At 44.5% G+C, this 20,100-nt stretch overlaps 2 protein-coding genes and 1 long non-coding RNA gene across 12 annotated transcripts in view; 2 read left to right on the top strand and 1 right to left on the bottom strand.

Moving 5' to 3' along the window:
- Positions 1-5,117, top strand: part of LOC135412608 (ankyrin repeat domain-containing protein 17) — a 69,824-nt gene extending 64,707 nt beyond the window's left edge. For 5 of the 8 annotated variants that reach the window (XM_064651353.1, XM_064651355.1, XM_064651359.1 and 2 more), the window contains 6 exons: positions 409-606; positions 1,235-1,483; positions 2,889-2,996; positions 3,199-3,374; positions 3,486-3,650; positions 4,522-5,117. In XM_064651353.1, coding sequence (XP_064507423.1) covers positions 409-606; positions 1,235-1,483; positions 2,889-2,996; positions 3,199-3,374; positions 3,486-3,650; positions 4,522-4,581 — 956 coding nt within the window. In that variant the 3' untranslated portion in view covers positions 4,582-5,117. The remainder of the gene's footprint in view (positions 1-408; positions 607-1,234; positions 1,484-2,888; positions 2,997-3,198; positions 3,375-3,485; positions 3,651-4,521) is intronic. The other 3 variants (XM_064651356.1, XM_064651357.1, XM_064651361.1) reach the window with 1 other exon arrangement.
- Positions 5,118-6,484: 1,367 nt separating this feature from the next.
- Positions 6,485-10,488, top strand: LOC135412600 (cytochrome c oxidase assembly protein COX18, mitochondrial). Of its 3 annotated transcripts, none has more exons than XR_010429767.1 (7): positions 6,485-6,868; positions 7,667-7,767; positions 7,962-8,125; positions 8,915-9,027; positions 9,374-9,484; positions 9,857-10,077; positions 10,197-10,307. XR_010429767.1 is itself a non-coding variant. In XM_064651349.1 (6 exons), exons 1-6 carry the CDS (start codon positions 6,518-6,520, stop codon positions 10,368-10,370), a joined length of 1,014 nt encoding a protein of 337 aa, XP_064507419.1. In that variant the 5' UTR covers positions 6,485-6,517; the 3' UTR covers positions 10,371-10,488. The 3 variants fall into 3 exon arrangements, 1 of the variants encoding a protein (XP_064507419.1); XR_010429768.1 differs by having other exon boundaries at positions 9,915-10,077; XM_064651349.1 differs by lacking the exon at positions 9,857-10,077 and having other exon boundaries at positions 10,197-10,488.
- LOC135412601 (uncharacterized) lies at positions 7,488-20,006 on the bottom strand. The gene is made up of 3 exons (XR_010429769.1): positions 19,892-20,006; positions 13,989-14,058; positions 7,488-9,012 (listed from the first exon to the last, which is right to left on the bottom strand). It is a non-coding gene; the product is annotated as an uncharacterized LOC135412601 (long non-coding RNA).
- Between the last annotated feature and the right edge of the window lie 94 nt (positions 20,007-20,100).

Raw genomic sequence — 20,100 nt, forward strand, 5'->3', positions numbered from 1 at the left:
ATTTTAATATACTTCTCAGCATTCTGATATATGACAATAACCGTAAGATATACAGATATATAAATCTTAGACCCCTAAGATTTTATTTTCCCCTTTCTTCCTTGGAAAGGACCTGAAGGGAGCAGTAAATCTTGTATTTCAAATATCTTGGATAATTGGTGCCATTTGGTGTTAATAAAATAGGAATCATTCTTGGTTTATATGTACAGCACAATTGCCACGTGCAGTCCAGACTTGCAAAGTGGAAAGCTTGAGACTCCCAGTTTTCTTTGGAAAATAGTAACACACACCCCCAAAAATGCACAAGATATAAGTTTTCCTTCTTTCCTTCTTATTTCCATGGTATGGGCAAGCTCTTGAGGGAGGTGCTGGAGTCCTGGGAGTCACTTGTGCCCGTTTCTCTCTTAGGTATTGTCAGTATGGATTCCCCCTATGCTTCTGTAACACCTTCTTCTACACACCTGGGGAACTTTGCCTCAAACCTTTCGGGAGGGCAGATCTACGCGCCCGGGGCACCTCTCGGCGGAGCACCTGCAGCTGCTAATTTTAACAGACAGCATTTTTCCCCTCTTAGTTTGTTGCCCCCGTGTTCATCAGCATCCAACGGTGAGTTCCGCTCAGCGGGCAGCAGGTGAGAAGCTGCCGTGTAAATACAGGGATCTCACAGAACTGTGTAAGGAATTCTGAGAGAAAATCCTTGGGGCAGGTTCTGGTGCCTTCCTCCAGCTCTGCCTGTGCGGGGCAGTTCTGTGGGCAAAAAAATAAGAAGCTGTTGAGTGTTGGCTTATTCAGGGAATGAGTTAGTCTGATTTATTGGCAGAAATAATGACAAAGAGCCCACAGGGAACAAATCAGGATTTAAAAATGAAATTAAAAAAAAAAGAGGAAAAAAATAAACCCAACGGCAGCATGGATTTCTTTGGGTTTCTTTCAGCTCTGGTTCTGGCTATAATGCTCAAATCCTCTGCTTCTGATAAAGAGTGATGCTCATTTTAAAGTTCTGTCTTGTGTGTCCAATGGCTGGGCTGCCAGGGCATGATAAGCACTTTATATAAGGGACTGAATCAATGGTAAAGGTCTCTCTGATCTGCAAGTAAGACTTGAATTTATCTTGAACTGTGTGCTGGATGAACCTGGCATTGACCAGCTCCCCACTGCCAGTTGCTGGACGTTCAGGGGTGGGTTTGTGGGATCTGGCTGCCACCACTAAGTGCTCCTGTTGCTCTCCTTGCAGAATCTCCTGCTCAGTCCGTGTCCTCTGGAGTACGAGCACCCTCTCCCACCCCTTCAGCAGTGTCCTTGGGATCAGAAAAGCCCAGTAATGTTTCTCAGGACAGAAAAGTTCCTGTTCCCATCGGGACTGAACGGTCTGCACGTATTAGACAAACTGGAACGTCTACTCCTTCTGTTATTGGGAGCAACTTGGCTGCTCCAGTGGGACATAGTGGGATCTGGTCCTTCGAAGGTATAGGTGGCAGTCAAGGTATGTGGTGTTCATAGGTGCACTTGAGTTGATCACAGTGTTGTGTTTCCCAAACTCACTCCAGTGCTGGAGGATGATGCAGAAGTGAGTGCCTCAAAATACAGGAGTGCTCTTTCCGAGGGATTTGGAGCGGGGACTTGTGTTTGCCCTCCTGTCCAGTTATTTGTGTTTTACTGAGGTCTCACAAAACGGTTCTGAAACGCCCTGGCTGTGAAGATCTGGTACTCCAAGTAAGAAGTAACAGGAAAAATAAAACCACAGAGTTTACAGGGGTGAACTGGGTGAGGATAGTTGGATTTAGGAAGAGGGGAAATTAAGGTGTCTCAAGATAACTGTCTGGGGGTTTTCTGTTGATGAAAGAGATTGTTTGTACAGTAGGAGATAATATTTAATTTGTAGCCAAGATAGAGCTTTTTGTGCTAAGGATGGTGCTTCTCTTAAGTGGTAATGTTCTACATTTGGGGTTTTTTTGTTTTTTCCAGCCATTTGCATTTTACCAACACAAGCTCTTGGCTCTCCTGGAGTCACATAGAATTCAGTATTTCATAATTTATTAATAACTTCAGCAAACTCGCCAGGAGTCTCGGATGCAACTTAGAGGAGACTGATGAATTTTTGTCATATTGATGGGGGGGGTTGGGTTTGATTGTTAGTTTCTGTGGTTTTTTTTTCTTGGGATGGGAGATGTGAATGATAAGACCATGCTGGATTGGACCTCTGGAGGTCCTCTCGGCCTCCCACACAAAATGGGGTTTGCCATGAGGCTGGACAGGGTTGCTCAGGGCTTTATCCAGTCTGCCCGGGAAAACCTGCAGGAATGGGAATGGGAACTGCTCAGCCCCTCTGAGTAACCTGTTCTGCTGCTTGACTGAGTCCAGGCAGCTTCAGGTTTTAACTGACTGACTGCCCTGGGGTTTATCCCCAAATACAAACCTCATTTTACTTCACTAGTGGTCTTCTCCCAGGTAAGGCTTTAGAAATGTAATATTTGTTTATATTGTCTGGCTGTAAAAGTTGTCCTTTGTGCCTGTCTTGGCCTTCAGAATGCTTCTTGCTTTCTACTTTTTTCAATTACTTGAATGTTTTGATTTTCAGTTCACAACAGGATTGGCTTTTCTTGACTAATGAGATGTCTCAGAAATGTTTTTGTATCCCTTCTCCAAATACAATTTCCTTATGTTTTGTTTTGAAAATTGGCTTTACGAATGTCTGAGGTTTGAACTGTAGCGCCAATACCAAGCTCCCCCTGGTGAATTCATGTAATTAGTACACGAGCACCTGTCTGGGGCTGGTCATTTTCTGGTTTTGCTTTGCAAAAGTACTTCTCTGTCTCTTAGAATATTAAATAATAAATGGAAGAATGGTAATGAAGTGGAGCTTCGTAGCATACATACCCTTTTCACAGCACCAAAGGCACAAAGAATTGAGGTTTTTGGAGGAGGGAGAGTTAGCCCAGATGCCAGCTTTGCTGTTGAGGTGGAGGAGAATGGCAGGGGCAGCGCCCTGGTCACAGGTAACTGTTCCCAGCTCCTGGCACCACCTCAGGGCTCTGGCTGGGGGGCTGCAGGGGCACGGCGTGGTGCTCGCCATGCCACACGTGCCAGAGTTTTGGTGGGTGCAGGAGCTGCAGGCTGGGCAGGGGGCACAGCTGAGGCTGGGGGGGATGCAGGAGGAGGGGCTGTCGTGTGGGTAACGCTGTGTCTCTGTGCTGGCAGATAAAGTGGACTGGTGTCACAGCGGGATGGGGAGCCACATGATCCACCGGCCCATGTCCGACCCGGGCGTGTTCTCCCACCAAGCCATGGAGAGGGACAGCACGGGGATCGTCGCGCCTTCCGGTACATTCCATCAGCCCGTTCCTGCAGGATACATGGACTTCCCAAAAGTCGGGGTAATGACCTTGGGCCTGATAGGCAGCACCAAGCCCTCTTAGCCCTTCTGTCTGTGCAGGGATAGCAGCGTCCACGAAAACATCCTGACTGTTGCTTTTCCTTGCCCTCAGGGAATGCCTTTTTCTGTGTATGGGAACGCCATGATTCCTCCCGTAGCCCCCATCACAGATGGTACTGGAGGCCCCATCTTTAACGGGCCTCATGCTGCTGACCCATCTTGGAACTCGCTGATAAAGATGGTTTCAAATTCCACAGAGAACAACGGGCCTCAGACGGTAATTGTTCCCTTTTTTTACACTGTGTATTTTACCCAAAACCACCGTGATTCCTGTCTGTGCGGTTCTGCATTTGGGAAAACAAATTTTGGGGCAAAATTTGGTAGGAAAAGCTGTTTATTTTTGCTGTTAGTTAAGCTTTCCCTTCCCAAAAATGGAAACCAGCAGGGGGTTGTTGCTGGACTCCTGACTGTGTTAGGAGTGCTAATAGGAAGGGAGTAAGTAGCTCTTTGCTGCTCTGATCTTGCCTGGCTTGTCCACTAAATATAATTTAGGCAGAGCGTTTAATTCCCCTAAACCTCTTGTTCCTACTCAGCAACTAATACTCTAATGGAACATCAGTGGCTCTTGTTAGGTTGTATCCTGTGTTTATTTTTAATTAGACTGTGAGCTCTGTTACACTGTTACTAAATAAAGATGTTTCTAGGCTTAATTTGCTTGGGAATGATCCAAGCTCCAGGGAACAGCTCCCAGCTCTGGCAGACCATAGGTGTGTGGAAGAGGGGGTTTGGCCACAGTTCAGGTATTGCTCTGAAGTGGCTCCTGACCACAGTGAGGTGGTTTCTGATTTAATGAGGAAACTTTTTGTCCCTCAGAGAAAGCTTCACTTGGTTAGACTTGGCTTTCCTCAGAGCTGAGGGTGCTGGGGGGAGATAAGGTGCCAGAAATCAAGTTATTGATTGATATCAAATCTGAACTGGAAAAGGAGGGTGAGTCTCTCACTCTGGGAACTGGAGGAATTCAGGCCTTGCAAGTGCTTTGGCACATGCAGAGAGTCCTGTTAGTTCTCCTGGGCCCTGCAGTGTCCCTGTGACTTGTGCCCTGCTCTGAGCAGCCCCAAGCCAAGGGTTAACACAGGTCTCTCTTGCAGGTGTGGACTGGAACTTGGACACCTCACATGAACAGTGTGCATATGAACCAACTGGGCTGAGTGGGATCAACGTGCTGGCCTTGAGATTCCTTGTTTTGCAGAGGAAACCACAAATGGCAGAAACAGTTTATGTGCTCCCAGATCATTCTACTGATGTGCTTGACTGAAGTGTGTAGGCTTTTTGCAGAAGAACTTACTAACTGACCTTTTTCTGTGAACATTGTGACCACCCATTCCCCACCATCATATGTTTCAACTTAGTTAGACTTTCTTCTTTCCTTTCCTCCTCTTTTTTTTTTTTTTTCTGACATAACTTTCTGTTGAAGCTGTTCTTTGGCTGGTTGGTTTTAGTACTGTAAACTGCTTCTGAGCAAACACAGAAATTTAGCAAAATTATGTAAACTTGATCCTGAAGTTTTAGAATGGCAAATAAATGTACAATTGTTTACATAACAAATGGCTAAGCAGAAAGTAAATTTCAATATGTCAGTTATAGAGGCTCTACTTTATGTAGACTTAAATTAATGTGAGATATGTACCTTCATATTCAGAAATCTGGATGTTTCCTTCATACATTAAACTATTAATAAGCATAACTTTTCTACTTGTGTAATTTAAGTACGTTATAAAAACAAAAAAACCCCTAGGCATTATCAGAGGGCTTTTCCCAAATAAATATGTGTTGGATTTTTTTTGAGAATAGATACATTCTCTGCTTGAAATGAGAGCTTCCCTGCTGAAAGCTCCAAAGGCAAGTTTATTCCAGAAAAAGCCCTGTGAAGGTTTATTTGGAGAAGTTCAGGTGGGAATTCCCTTACAGCCAGGAGCTGTCACCTGTGAACAGCAGTACCAGGAGGTAAAGTCTGGGGGGCCCTTTGAGGCCAGACTGGGTGAGCAGTGGCACTGATCCAGTCAAGATCCCCCTGCAGTTCCTGTGCATAGTGTTTAAAGGAAATGTGCAACTCAGATTTAAGAAGTACTATTTGTTTTTATTGTGGTGCTCCTTTGAAAGCCAGAAAAAATACCCCCCTTGCCTTTTACATCCTGTGGTATTTGAGGTGGGCACAAGCCTTGTACATACCCATGTCCATATACCTGCCCTTAGGTGGTGCTCTAAATAAAAGCAAGCTCCTTTTTCAGCTGCAAGTACATCCTGTGAAGATGTGGTGGGAACAGCGTGGATCCTGAAATGAAGAACTGCTCAGAAAAAGGATTGCAACTCCATCTCACACCTTACTGTGGTGGTACTGTGTGTCCTTCCCCTCTGCTGTGTGACCAGCAGCTCTCTGCTACAGCATTTGCTTAAGGCTTTAGTGCTGTTTGAGGTTACTAATTGTTAATCCTACTGAGGAACAGTACTCAGTATTGATTAAGACTGAATTCCAGAGTATTTGTTCACCTGATAGCTCAATCCATGTTTGGGGCAGCACAGGCTTGATGCCACCGCTGTGGCTGGACAGTGGGAAATCCTGGGTGGAGGGAATTGGACCTTTTTTTTTTTTCTCAGATACATTTTTTTCTTTTTTTAATTGTTCCACAATATAATGCTTTTTATTTGTCCAATAAACCAAGGAACATGCTCTTTTGGGAGCTGGCAGGTGCTCTTTATTTGAGAAAAGGGAACAACCAGGGTTATGATGAACATGGAGAGGAGAACATGGTGCAGAGTGTGTGGTTTTAAGGGGTATTTAGACCTCTCCTTGCTCCACAAGAGGTGGGGAGACACAGTTCAGAACCTGGCTGGGCAGGAGAACTGATGGGGAATGAATAATTGCTCATTAATGAATATAGTTTTCAGGCTGAGAAAGCTGGGGGTGTTCAGCCTGGAGAACCTGGCCGCACCTTCCAGTACCGGAAGGGGCTTGCAGGGGAACTGTACAAGGAGTAATGGGTACGATTGGAGAGGCAATGTAGGTCAGGGAGGGGGCAGACACTCTTTCCCGTGAGGGCGGCGGCCCAGCGGCGCTGCCTGCCCGCCCCTTTGCCCTTACCCGCCATGGCGGCCGCGGCGTTCCGCGCTCCGCCCTTGGGCGGGCCGCGCATGCGCACACCTGGGTGCGCGGGGTCGCCGTTGGCCATGTGGCGGCTCGCGCGGGCGGGCGCGCGGGCCCCGCGGGCGGCGGCGGCGGCGGCGGCGGGAGCGGGGCCGGGCGGCCGCGGAGGGGACGGCGGCTGGTATGAGTGGGCGGCGAGCTCCGAGCCCGTGCACTGGGCCGAGGGCGGGCTGGCGGCGCTGCAGGCGGCCACCGGGCTACCCTGGTGGGCCGCCATCGCCGGCGGGGCCGCCCTGCTGCGCACCGCCGTCACCCTCCCGCTGGCCGCGCACCAGGGGCGGCTGCTCGCCAAGGTCGGGGCGCTGAGGGCGGGGAAAGCGAGGGGGCGTGGAATAAGCGTCTTTTAAACAGTTCTTAATAACAGTTCGTTTACTGCAGCGGGTCTTGTGATTTTGGGGAGTTTTGCTTTTTTGGGGCTCCGAGCGGCAGAGGAAGCCATGAGGGGTGGGCTGAGGGGTCTCTGAGGGACGTGAGGGGCTGTGAGGGGGGCGAGGAATAAACGTAACAATTCTTTTATTCCACCGGTTTTCGGAGGTTTTTAAGTACTTTTGTTGATTACCATTGAGGTGGCGTTGAAGTTGGTGGGTCTTTGTAAGTAAAGTAGCTGGTCACAAGTCCTGAATGAAGGCAAAAAGACGCTTGTTAAGAATTGCCCTGATTTCAGTTGGGATAGAAACAATTTTCTTCTTAAAAACGTATAAAATCTAATAAAATTCTGTCTTCGCTTCCCGTAGCAGTATCTTGGATTGTTACTGTAAATACTTGTCACTGTTACACTTGCCACTGTTATCTTCACATGGCTATATTGTTTAAAGATAAAAGGTGTTCACTTGCCTTGTCTGCAAGACATTCACAAGATGCCCTGTCGTTCTCAGGCGTGTTTAATACCTGTACAGGTGTTAAATTACACAGTGGTAATTAATATGTTTAATATCTGTACAGTTGTTAAGTTACATTATAGAGTGACAATGAATACGGTTAATGTCTGTACAGGTTTTTAATTACATAGGGATAATTAATAACAAAGGAGGGAAGAAGAAGGGGTTGTTGCCTGCAACTTTGCCCAAACATTTCTCGTTTTCTTTAGCTAGCTGGAAAACTTGCAGCCTGAGATTAAAGGACTCGCCGAGCGCCTTCGCTATGAGGTTTCAGTGCGAGGAAAGCAGCTGGGCTGGTCTGAAAAGGTGGCCAGGTACGAGGGGGATTGTACACAGCTCACAAACCCATTCCAGAGCGAGGGGTGGCAGGAGGGAACAGCCCACAAAGATTCTGCCATCGTGCCCAAAGCTTAGGTTTTCTTTCCCCTCCTACGATTCGTTTGCTCTTTTCCCTTTCAGCCTTTATCTGTTTTAAAGCTCTGAGCTGTTGTTTTTCTCTCTCTCGAAGGTTCCACTTCAAGAAGAACCTGCGGAGGATTGTTACAGAGCTGTACATTCGGGACAACTGCCACCCCTTCAAAGCCACCTTGCTGGTGTGGGTGCAGATCCCCATGTGGGTCTGCGTGTCCCTGGCTCTGCGCAACTGCAGCGTCGGTGCCGTGGGCTCACAAGGTGATTAACGTGCACGGGTGGCTTCTTTCATTGTCATGTTTTACTCATTTGCTGTTTTCACAGACCCTCTGTTGGTTACAGAACACGACCTCTTGAACTGGATGTATCAGCTGATATAAAAAGTCAGCTACTGAGTTTTTAAACTTAATATAGTTTGAACTTAGTTTTAAACTTAATATAGCCTGATAATCCTATTTAGCAAGTGATATTACCCATGCCACGCCACACTCACTGTTAATCTGTATTGTTTTTCTTCCTTGTGAAATACTATGGACAAGGTGAATGTGTGATGGTTTTTAAATAAAAAAAATTATATATATTTTCTTTAGAGATGAGTTTATAGTTTGTTCTTCTAAACAAAAACGTAGCTAGTTATGCAGTTAGTAATAAAAATATAATTGTTATATTTATATATATAAGTATATATATTATATATAATTATTTCAAAAACATGAAATAAACACTATAGGTTACTGCATTCTTATTTTCCTCATTGACTTGTAAAGTGGTGGTTGAGATCAAAGTAATTTTTACTTTGGGTTTACCTCTCAGTGGCTGTTGAGAGCTAAGCTGGCTCTCAGCTTTTATCTCCTACCTGTTTTCACTTGTATTGATAGCAGACTGTTAAAATCTGTTGAACCACAGATTTCTGCTTTAACAGCATTTATCACGTAGCTAAAATGTACCTAGAAAGTTGTGTGGTTGGATTGTAATGCGTGGGACGGCTCTGGCTCACTTGAGGCACCAAATCCTACTCAATTCTGTACTTGCCTTAAATTGTTTTTGTAGTTCAAGAGCAGTTTTCCTCAGGAGGAGCACTGTGGTTTACAGACCTCACGGCACCTGATTCCACGTGGATTTTGCCCGTTTCCCTGGGGCTGGTGAATCTGCTGATAGTGGAGGTACGTTAGTGGAATAAACACAGAGATTGCAAAGGGATAATTCTTTTCACTGAATTTTTAGCCAGTATTACCCAGTTCTAAAACATAAGATTATCACTGCTTTAAATGCACTGGGCAGAACTGAAAAATAACCTCTTTGTTCTGTGCATTTGAATGCGTCGGTGTCTTGTTCAGAGATGACAAATTGTGATGTGACCTGTCTCAGATTTACTTGAGCCACGGTAAAATTTAGTTTTGACTGAAATTTCTCTTAGAATGATGTTCTAATGAGCTTTCTGGGTGTTAACCCTCAGCTTGGTCATGTCAAAAAGAACCTGTTTATAACTGTGAGTGTCTCCTCTTTCAGATCTTTTCTTTGCAAAAAAAAATGCAAGTGTCCAGGTTCCAGAAGCTCGTGACGAATTTGTTCCGTGTGGTGTCCGTGGCCATGATCCCTGTGGCTGCCACAGTCCCCTCCGTAAGTACTGCTGTGACTTTCGTGGCTCTTCACCCATGACTGGTGTGTTGTGGTGCCTAAGGGGCAGCCCAAGTGCCTCACAGGTTTCTATTTCTGCTGCTGTTTGCCTAAAAACACATCAGATGTTTTGTCTACAAGCGTGTTTAAATTCATCGTGCCTTTGGAATATTGTTGTCCAAGAGGGAAGAATTTGCAAAGTTGGAAGGATGTTCAGAGCAAGTTAATGTCCTTTGTGTGGTCTCAAAACCGAGAGGAAAACTTTATGTATGAAGTAATATAGGCAAGAGTTTGTTAAGTGAAAGAGGAAACCAGGCTAGTTTTAAATGGGGACATGTTTCAGAGTTTTCTTCAAACACTTCTCATTTTTACCAGGTGTTCTACTGCAGAATATTCTTAGCAAAAACAAAGTGTCTGGTTGTTTTCTCATCAGTTTATAGTCTGGAATACAGAAGTTGAAACAAGTTTAACATGCCTTAATTTATGAACTGCAAGCCTCAGTGTAGATGACACTTTTGCCCAGAAGAGTTCAGAGACACAGACAGTTACATTTGACACAGAAGCCATTGTTGTTGTTGAGAGGAGGAGTGGTTTAGGTGAGTTATTCCTGTCAGTAACTGGGGGTAGCCCATGGCTGTGCTTTGGGAAGAGCTGCCTAAGGCTGTTGTCCTCCTCGCTCCCGGGAGCTGAGCGAGCTCTGTTTGTCTCCCTGCAGTCCCTGGCGCTGTACTGGCTGTCCTCGAGCCTCGTGGGGCTCTCCCACAACCTCCTGCTGCGCTCGCCCGCCTTCCGGCGGCTCTGCTGCATTCCAAGGACCAAATCCGACTCGGATACTCCTTACAGGGACATCGGGGCTGCCTTGGCTGCCAAGTACAGCTTTAAGAAGTGACATCCCTGAGCTGCAGGAAGAGCTGTCTCAGGAGTGAAGCAGTGCTGTTTTACTGAGATGTACTTATTTGCTGTGTATTTATTTTCCAAATAAAGCACTGAAGGCCACAGAGAGGGTACTGGTCTGCACAGATGTGTCTTCATTGGGAAGCTTTGTTTCAAGGGTGGTTGTTTTGCAACTACAGCAGTCCAATAATCCAGGTTTGTCTCCTGAATTACTGTAAGGAGCTGTGCAGGTGAGTGTTAAATAAAATGTGACTCATACAAGCCTGCCTCTTTTTTACTGTAAGTCCCAAAGGTAAAGAGGTTGTTTGGGATTTTTTTGTTAGTGGTCATGAAATATTTGTTTAAGTTTTTTAATATTCCAAGTTAATATTTTGATGTAAACTAACAAAAAATCGGGATTGGAATTTCTAATGCAGATTTGGAAGCATTTATTTGAATTGTGGTGATAGCTTAGTGAAACTCAACAGGTAGGGCTGAGATAGAGTTTCTGACAGAAAACAGCAGTTTTGGAGAAAAAGTGTGGATATCACAGTACTAATAACGCTGCCCTTTGCCTGTGGGCATGTTTTCACTGTCTGGTTATCAATCTCAGAACATCAGTGTTAGAGTTACACCTGGATGCTGGCAGGATATTCTTCTACTAAAAAGAAAAACATGTGAAACTGCAAGTCAAAGCAAGCAGGAAAATGCATCTCATCTAATGGTGTCTTAAAAATTCAAAACCCACAGGCAAGGAGGTCAGAATTGATGTGATAAAGCCCTTTCCAGGTCTGCATCACAGGTAGGAAATGGTTTCTAGATTTTTAAAGGGTGTTACATATTTCTCTGAATGTCATATTGTCATTTTACTTCTGCCAAAGGTGTTGGAAAAAGTCGGTGCAAAGGTGAATTTTTATCTGGGAAAGTGTCAGTAGAGGGAGCTGGTGCTCCGTACAGCTCTGAGGGAATGTTCAGTGCAGGAACTTGGCTGTGTTAGATTTGCAGTTCTCCATTTATTTATGTTCGTTTTGCACCCTTGTTATCTTACGAAACCACACCTGAGATCTGCCAGTGCCAGTTAAAAGGGAATAAGGTTCCTCCAGCAAGTGTGTTTTGGAGGTGGATTTCTTACAGCATTATTTGAGGTGAACCCTGACTCTAGAAGAGGGTTGTTGGAATACTGCAGGTACTTAGGAGGGAGCATGAACTTGGGGAACTGAAATGAGTGAAGTACAAGTTCCCTGAATGGGTTCTGTTGTGACAGAACTCCAAATTGCTGAAATATCCTGGCTGGGATCCCTTTCTGTGCATATAGCTGGGAGAGCACACACTGCACACTTCTTAATTTGGGATTAGTGATCAAAGAAAAATGTAACGAGCTGTCTCAGGTTGAATGAGGTTGGCTGTGGAAGGGCTGAGGAGGGTTTCTGGAGGAGAAATCAGAAAAACCTGTTGCTGTGTTGTCTGAGAAACATGCTCTTGAGGAAGCCTGTGCAGGATTCTTTGGTAATGGCACCGTATCACTGAAGTAACGTGATCTAGAGCTCTGTTTGGCTTAACTGTGTCACCACCTCTTCTGTTTGCTTCCTGTTCTGGCTTTGCTAAAAACAAAGAAATGGTAAGTAAATGATCCAAAGCCAGTAGTAATAGAATAATTGAGGTTTTAGAAAGGAGGTCCATTTCCTTCCTAACTTCCCTCTGCTTATTAGCCTGAAATACTGCAGGAGAGAGGAGTTGGTCCGTGTCCCATTGAGGAGTGAGATGTCCCTGTGATCCAACACCTCTTCCAGGGTGCTGGAGGGGAGTGTTGCTGTCTGCCAGGGAACTTGGCACCTTGCCAGCCCACCTGCTGGTTCTGTGGAGGTGTTTTAGTGGGGAATCCAAACTCTTCATCCGAAGCCGAGTTACTGGGGTGGATTCCTTGAAGTGCAAGAATTTTTTTCGAGGGCAAAGTGTGTTTTTTGGCACAGTTCCATGGTTTCTGGAAAGAAAAAAGGGCTGAAGTACTGTTGAAGGTGCTGCTGTACACAGGGGGGTGCTCCAGCCCCTGTCAGCTGTGGGGCTGCCAGGTTCTGAAACCCAGGGCAAGCAGGCATGGGATTAGAACATTTTTCTTCCTCTATCTTTCATCCTGGTGCTGTTTCAGGACTTAATCAGCCTGTCCTTCACAGTGTACACTGCTTTTCCACCTCGCTGCCGTGCCCCTTTGAAGTAGCCCAGCGTTGAACACTGCTGAGCTTGAAAATAATGGACAGAACTTACTCACTGCTCCCTCTTTGTGGCTGAGGATGCCCAAGGGAAGCAGGCAGGTGTCAGGACAATCCCTGGTTGTCTTTGCAAAGCCCTCCCTTTGTGCAGCCATGTGGCCAGCTGGCAGCAGAACTCCTCCTTGATTCGCTTGATATATATTATATCTATATAGATATATCTACCTGCACTTAATTGATCTGATTTCTAGCAGTAAATAAAATACCTTGTTCCTTTGAAGCTCAGTGTAGCACTCAGCAACAGCAGCTGCTGCTCTCCTGAGTGAGGGGTTTTGCTCTGTTTTTCAAGTTTGAGGGATCACAGAAAATTGAGAATAAGGGATTGCAGCTTTTCATCAGTGGCATTGTGATGGTTTTGATCAATTTTTGGTGCACACATCTCCCCTCTGGGCCGTGGGCTTTGGGTCTGGGTAAGAAGCCTGTGTAAACCTGGTTCATGGTTAAGGTGAGTGCACACATCCATATGTTCCTTTATTTAAGGAGCTGAGCTTTGTGGACTCATTTGTTAAGATGCCAGCTCATAATCTGACTGCCTAATTAACTTTGCAATTAGAGTAGTGGTAAATAACATTTTTTAACCTGCTTTACTTAATATAATCCCCTAGTTCTGTTTCAAGGAAGAAAGAAAAAGACTGCTGCTGCCTTATTTATAGGGATTTGGCTTTGGAATGAAATCTTCCAGCCCTCAGAACCCCTGGTACTCAAATCCCTATGAAAATGTGGAGTATTGTACTGTGTGCTCTGAGGCTTAATAATACCTGGTCCTTTTAGGCTTGAAGGGTAGGGAAGGAAAACACATTTCCCTGTGCCAAGTCCCCTGTCTTCCTGCAGGGAACCCACACTTTTGTAGGCACACCTGAGCAGTGAAAAAGTGCTTGTTACTGAGTCCAGCTGAGAACTTGGGGTGCTGTCACAAGTTGTTGAAATGTGCTTCTGCAGCCAAGTAAAGCCAGCCAAGAAGTTGCTTTTCCACTCTCGTGTTTTAAGACGGCCTGAGATGGGCCAGGAATCTTCAGGCAGAGACTTGGTCAATTTGGAAATACTTAAATACTTGAGCAGGGGAGATCATCTGCCTGGCTCTGGTCCTCCTCCCTGTTTGAGGGCTGTGCTGGATTCCCATTTGTCCCTGTGTGTGTGTTTCACTTTGGGAGCGTGTCTTAGAAAACAGTGAACCCTGAACTTTTTCTGATAGGATGACATTTTAAATATGGATTTCCTGGAAATTTTGAAAGGCTGGGCTGGATTTGAGAGGTCTAGTGGAGGTACCAGAGCACTTAAGTGCAATGATTTTCTTTCAGCACCTCGGTTTGAACAGAAAACTGACCCCTGTCCTGCTGGGGTTGCTGACAGAGGCTTTTCAAACATACCTTAATGGGAGCTGCTGCAGGCAGAGAACATGTTCTTCTGGATGAATTCCTGACCTCGAGCCCCTTCTGTCTAGAAAATAAACAATAAAGTCTCTTACTGGGGGAAATCAGTTGCTTAGAAATGTATCTAATAAAATACAAATAGTGGCAGTACTCTCTAGGCATGTTATTTCTGCTCTGAGGAGGAGCTGGAAATTGGAAGTTGGCAGAGGAACTTTTTAGAGGTTCCATATCAATGTAGCCTAAATCTTGTGGGTACTAAACTAAAGGGATTTTAGTTTAGATTTAGTTTAGAACTCGGGTTCTTTGTGCATTTTGTTAAAGTCCAGCTGGCCATGTAATGAAACAAGATACTTTTTTTGAAGGTTCTGTAAAGCAGAGGTACTTAATACTCACTCAGCTGTTTGGAAATATTTCTGTTCCTTATTTTTAGGAATTTCTTTAATGCGTGGCCAGAATTACAGTTGAGCACTAGGTCCTTATCAACTTTTGTAAGCGGAGAAGGTGCAGCTTTGTCAGAAAGAAAATGGGAAGGGAGGGACTGGAAGTGGGTCCATTGATTCCCAAGTGGGGGCATTTGCCAAGAATCCTTGATTTTCCTCTGTAATTGCTGTGCATTTCATGGGTTTTATTTCATTACTGCCTGTTTAAGTGCTTGCTCCAGAGTGCAACCAATAATTCTCTTGTATTTTACAACATAAACAAGCTCAGATTAATTTGCTAATAAAAGCTTTGCTAGGCTTGCATTTTTCCACTTTAAATGCTGTTGCTGGAAGGCTGAGAGATAAGCTTTGTTTGGAGATCTTTAGAGTAATGGTTTCTGCAATAAGTCCCCAGAGACCGACTGTGCACACGAGTGCAATTTTTTAAAATATATACTGTGGCCTTTCCCCTTTCTGATGCAGATTGTTTGGAGTGAACTAATTCTAGAAGTCGGGAGAAAATAGGAGCAGTGATGCTTTGAGTTGGTTAATGCAGCATACCAGCTGGTCCTGCAGGTAATTCCCATTCCCAGGGCTGTGTTTGTGTTGTTTCCCAGTGTTTCCCAGTGCTGCAGGATGGGGATGTTGGCATGAGCACGTCAAACGGGACCAGAGTGTGGCTGACAGACTGCGAGAGCGTGGAGCGAAGCTCCAAGTGTGTTTGCTTTTCCAGTGCTGCCAGCTCCCCAGGGATTGGATCCCAAAGAAGAACAGGCTGGCTCAGGAGCGACTCTAGAGCATGTTATTTGCTGTCAGAAGCTGTTTGCTCTTGTGGCAGTTCAAAGTTTGGATTGAAGATGCGGGTGGAAGATCAGGCTGAAATCGGGGAGGCGCTGAAATGCAGCAGCGAGGCCTTGGCCACAATATAGGCTTTAGAAATCCTAAAGATAGGGAAATACTGGATATAGGGAAAGCTAACTCCCATATTCTGGCCAGATGAAATCTCTTTGGTGCTTCAGGCTTTTAGAATCTTTTTCCTCCACATCCTGTGAGGCGAGAGGATGTTCTTACACAGTTAAATAGTGCAAACACAGATTTGGGGGCTGACCAAAGAAGCTGTTGTGTTCCTGTGCTGTCAGAATCCCTGGGTTTGGAATGGGGTTTTGTTTTTCATCATTGCTCTTTGGATGAGCATCACTTGGACCTGCTATGGGCCAAAGTTTTTCCAAATTTTGGCCAAGTGTGTTTATTTTTATGCTTCACTTGATTGAATTAATCTAAATTCATCCTCCCAGAGAATCTGAAATCTTAAACCTGCTGCTGCCAGCAGGAATTCTGTGACTGATTTCAGTGGGATAAAGATTTCATTTATCTTTTCTCCCTTTTCTCCATTTTCTCCCTCCAAAGAGTAGAATGATATTGTTTCTTTTTTGTCCCTTTGAAGATGCCACAATTTGGAAGCTATAGGGCAAAGAAGCATTTCTCCTGCTCCCTGTGTAAAATGATTGCCAGAAATACTGACATGATTTAACTACAAACAGTTGTTTTTCCCCGTACCTTAAGATTTATGGATAAGCATTCCAGCATGCTTGGTAGAATCCTTTCTTCCTGTTTCCATCTAAATATTTCTGGTTTATGGAAGGAAGTTATGCAAATGAACCGCTCCTCACGGTTGCTCTCTCAAAGTTTAGAATATTCTTCAAGCTGCAGAACAAAAGCTCTGAGAGGTCAACTGTGTGAGCTGTCTGAAGTTTATCACTGATTAAATCCCCAAAGACTCTTTGTTTTGGGAACAAACTTAATTGCTGTTCCAGGCTTGCAGCCTGTGTTACCTTTTATTGCTGAAATATGCTGTTGGGATGCTGAGTGTCTTTGTAAACCCGAGGGTGTAACCACCCCAAAGCCACGGGAGAGGCCTGATTCTGATGCCATAAAAGCTTTGTGTAGGGGAGCATAATCAAAACTAATGAAGGAATTTTGAAATGCAGGTTGTATTTGTAGTTTTTGTGCTCCTTCACACCATGAGCACAGCCATAAGACAGGTTTTTCTGCTGCATGTCATAGTAGTTCACTGAACCCTGGAAACAGGACCTGACTTCTAAGAGCTGTTTTCCTGAGTGCAGAAGACAGTTTTGCTCTGAGGAATTTACTCCGGGAACTTCATTAATGTTACATGTGACACGAATTCACCTCTTGAGGTGTGTAATCATCACCCTGGATCGGTGCATCTGGATGACTGCAAAATTCTTTTGTAACATCCACGCAGAGGTTGGTTTGTACTGAATTTTAGTTTTTATGTAATAGACTGTATGTTGATATATATTTTACTCCAGACCCAAAGAGGAAATGTGTCACAGTGCAGTGTTAAATGGCCACAGACTGTGTCACTCCTGGCAGCTCTGCCTCAGTGCACAGAATAATGGATGTTCAGGGGTTTGTGGACTGCACGAGGCTCTGGGACATGCTGTGGGGAATGAAGTTGGAATGAGATGCCAGGTTTGAATGAGGAAGGTTTTCCTAATGCTCTCTGCCTTCCTTGAGGAGCAATAGGTAGTTTAGCAGTAATCTGGACTTTAGGCATTCCACACTTGCCTTAAACTACTCCCATCAGCTTTAGCTGTGTCGTCCTGGAGGATTAGTGTGGTGTATTCCAGTTTTACTATCTAGATGCTGGCAGCTGCTCACCACGAGTTTATTGAGCTCATTTAGACCCAAACAGGAAACACTAACTTGCCATTTGGAGTTTCCTTTGTGCTGCTCCGAGAAAAACCCGATGCACTCGGCTAAATGTTTCATTTGCTGTGGGAATTTGCTTTGGCTAATGCAGTTTTTAAGACCTGTTGGTTCATTCAGAGGTCGAGGAACATTTATGTAAGAGAGTCCTCAATAACATTCCTTTAACTTGGCAAGTTGAAAAAGCACAGCACCAATTTTTTCCTCCTCCTTGGAGTATTAAATTTTTTGCATGGATCCTTTTGACTTCTATCCAAAGGGTGAAATTGCTTTAAAAATAGGGATACAGCATCATGTAAAGGCAGAGACAGGAATTATGGATTAGTTTCCATTGATTCTCCCATCTTCCTGTTAATGAGGGTTAACCCAAACCCCAGCACACTGAGTTTTCAGGGAGAAAAAGGTAAGATTTAGCTAAGCTTCCATACTCCAGCTTTCTGCTCTTAGGATTTTTCAAGCATCCAAACATTCTGGAGATGCCAGATGTGAGAGAAGGCCCTGTATTCTGTGTGTACTCTTTACTGAAAAATCCGCAGTATTTTAGGGTTTTCTGTGTTTCCCTCATACTTGCTAGGTGAAGAAATGCTCAAAAGCATTTGTCTTCTCTCAAATCCATAAAAACCTCCGCTTTTTGGTAAAGTCCAGATTGAAAGCATCAGGTTAGGAAACATTTGTAATGATTTCGTTCCCTGGAAAGACAAACTGACAGACTTCTGCCAGATGCAGCAAGGTGGGTTGAGAAACAGTGATATGTGTTTGATATAGCCAGAAAATATCCTTTATCCCAGGAGAATTAACTGCTGAAACCTGCTGCATTTTGCAGTTGTTGGGTGGAGGGAACAAACAAAAAAACCCAACACAAACCAGTAAAAAGACGTGTGAGAGAATGGGTGGTGGAAAAAGTGCAAACTCTGAACAAACTTGCGCTGACCTTGAAACGTGTTTGGCCTCTTTTTCTCTTACTGCGGTGGTTGCAGTTATACCTGGGGTGAATTAATCCCTTCGTTAGCCACGTCTGAGTGCTCAGGGAAATGGATCCCTCAGCGCTGAGCATTCCAGCATTGTTTTTATGCAAAGAGGTGTCACCACTTCTAATAGCACATCCCGGGGGTGGCTAAAGCTTCCCCCTGCTGAGAGAGACATGGCTGGGCTTTAAATGAAGTTGGAAAACACTGGTGTAATAGGTATATTCTAGTGCCTAAATATATACACTCCCCTCAGTCTGGGTCTGTACATGTGAGCTTTAACATGATCTGCAGTTTTGCTGCTGATCTAGTTAGTGATTTCCTGTCTGTAACAGGAAAAAATGAGATTTTTAATTGGGCTGTAGTAGAAACTCGTGTTTTTATTCAGAATTATTTTATCAAGGGAAAACTCTATTGTAGAGAAGGTAAATTGTAGCTTTTCTGATAGTTACTCTGAACCTTTTTCTTGGGGCTTTCTTGTAATGACTATGAAGTGGCTTCTCAGATTTATTTTCAGGATGCTCATCTTGTAAGCAACACTTGATCCAAGTATTTTACTGTCTAGAACAAACAAATCTTTTTTTCAAGGTTTTCAATAATCAAAGAGCAATCCTGAACTATTTTTTTTCCCAGATTTTCCATACTGCTGCTGTATTGGGGAAAAATGCAGTCCTTGTGGTCCTTTTTGATTTTAGGCCCTAATATAATGCTCTAGAAAAAAACTTGGTTTCTAGCTAAGACTCTTCTGTGCTTGACTTCCAAATTTCAGACAGTTCTTAGCTGAAATTGAACCCAGCCGGAGCAGAGTATTTTTTAAGGGATGGGTTATCCAGGAGTTAGCAACTTTCCAAATATTTTATGGTACCCCAAAACCACATTTTCCTTCTATCAGTGTTTTCTAACTGTTTTTTCTCAAAAACACTGATTTTTTTTTTTTCCCCCTTCACGAACACTGATAGAATGAAGTGCCTTCTACTGTTTCGCAGACTTTTCTGAGCCAGCTGCAAATAACTGGCCTTTTTTTTTTTTTTTTTTTTTTTTTTTTCAGGCTCAGTTTTGGGAAGTTTCGAAGTAGAGGAGAGCTGGGTGGGAAGCGCAGAGTCAGCGCCCAGGAGAGGGCACCCCTGCCCTAAGGAGCCCGAAGGTGCGGTCCCAAGGAATACATCGCAAGTACGTTTCTTTTGTCATGGAAATAGAGCCTTTAAGGTTGGAGAAGCCCTCCAGGATCAGCACTGCCAAGGCCACCGCTAACCCGTGTCCCCCAGGTGCCGCAGCCACACGGCTTTTTTTTAAGTACCACAGGGGAGCCAGGAATGGTGCACCTGGGAACACCAGAGTGGGATAAAAGGCAGGTTTTTTTATCCAGAGCCATTTACAAGATGAGATCTCCTTTCGGCGAGACCTGGGTTTGGTTTGGTTGGTTCGTTGGTTGGTTGGTTTTTTTAAAGAACTAATTTAGAATTAAAGATCGTTAAACCCCGGGCCCCTCAGCAGGCTTAGGGGGAGGCGTGGAAGAAACAACAGAATTCTCAGGAGATTCGCTAACACACTTTTACTTGCAATCTTTAGAACATTAAGGTAGAATAAGGTACTTGGCAAATTTTAAAACAACATCCCGACAAAATAGGGGCACTTCATAAACTTGAATTTATCCAGACACAACAAGGCCCTTACTGAGGCATTGACTGGAATTTTTTGGCCTGACTTACAATATATTTTGAGAAGAAGTTATGAGAGGAAAGAAACACAGAAAGAAAAACGAGAGAGAAAGATATATATTCACCCCCTTGGGATCCAGCGTGGGCTTAGCTGCTTTTTAAATCCATTTTATCCATGGAGTCCGCCATTTTGGACCAGACCATGGGTCAGCTGCCATTTTGGGACAGGCTATCGGCTCAGTCCGCCATTTTGGGGCAGCCCCAGGGTCAGTCCCCACCATTTTGGATCATCCCCTGGGTCAGTCCCCACCATTTTGGATCAGCCCCTTGGTCA

The sequence above is a fragment of the Pseudopipra pipra genome, chromosome 4, assembly GCF_036250125.1.
Source record: "Pseudopipra pipra isolate bDixPip1 chromosome 4, bDixPip1.hap1, whole genome shotgun sequence".
NCBI classification, from domain to species: Eukaryota; Metazoa; Chordata; class Aves; order Passeriformes; family Pipridae; genus Pseudopipra; species Pseudopipra pipra.

What these genes read in the sequence shown, in the direction of transcription:
- LOC135412600 (XM_064651349.1), top strand. Translation starts at nt 6,518, where the DNA reads ATGGCGGCCGCGGCGTTCCGCGCTCCGCCCTTGGGCGGGCCGCGCATG. An exon ending in AGGGGCGGCTGCTCGCCAAG is followed by an intron (nt 6,869 to 7,666) that starts GTCGGGGCGCTG and finishes TTCTTTAGCTAG; the next exon opens with CTGGAAAACTTGCAGCCTGA. An exon ending in TGGCTGCCACAGTCCCCTCC is followed by an intron (nt 9,485 to 10,196) that starts GTAAGTACTGCT and finishes GTCTCCCTGCAG; the next exon opens with TCCCTGGCGCTGTACTGGCT.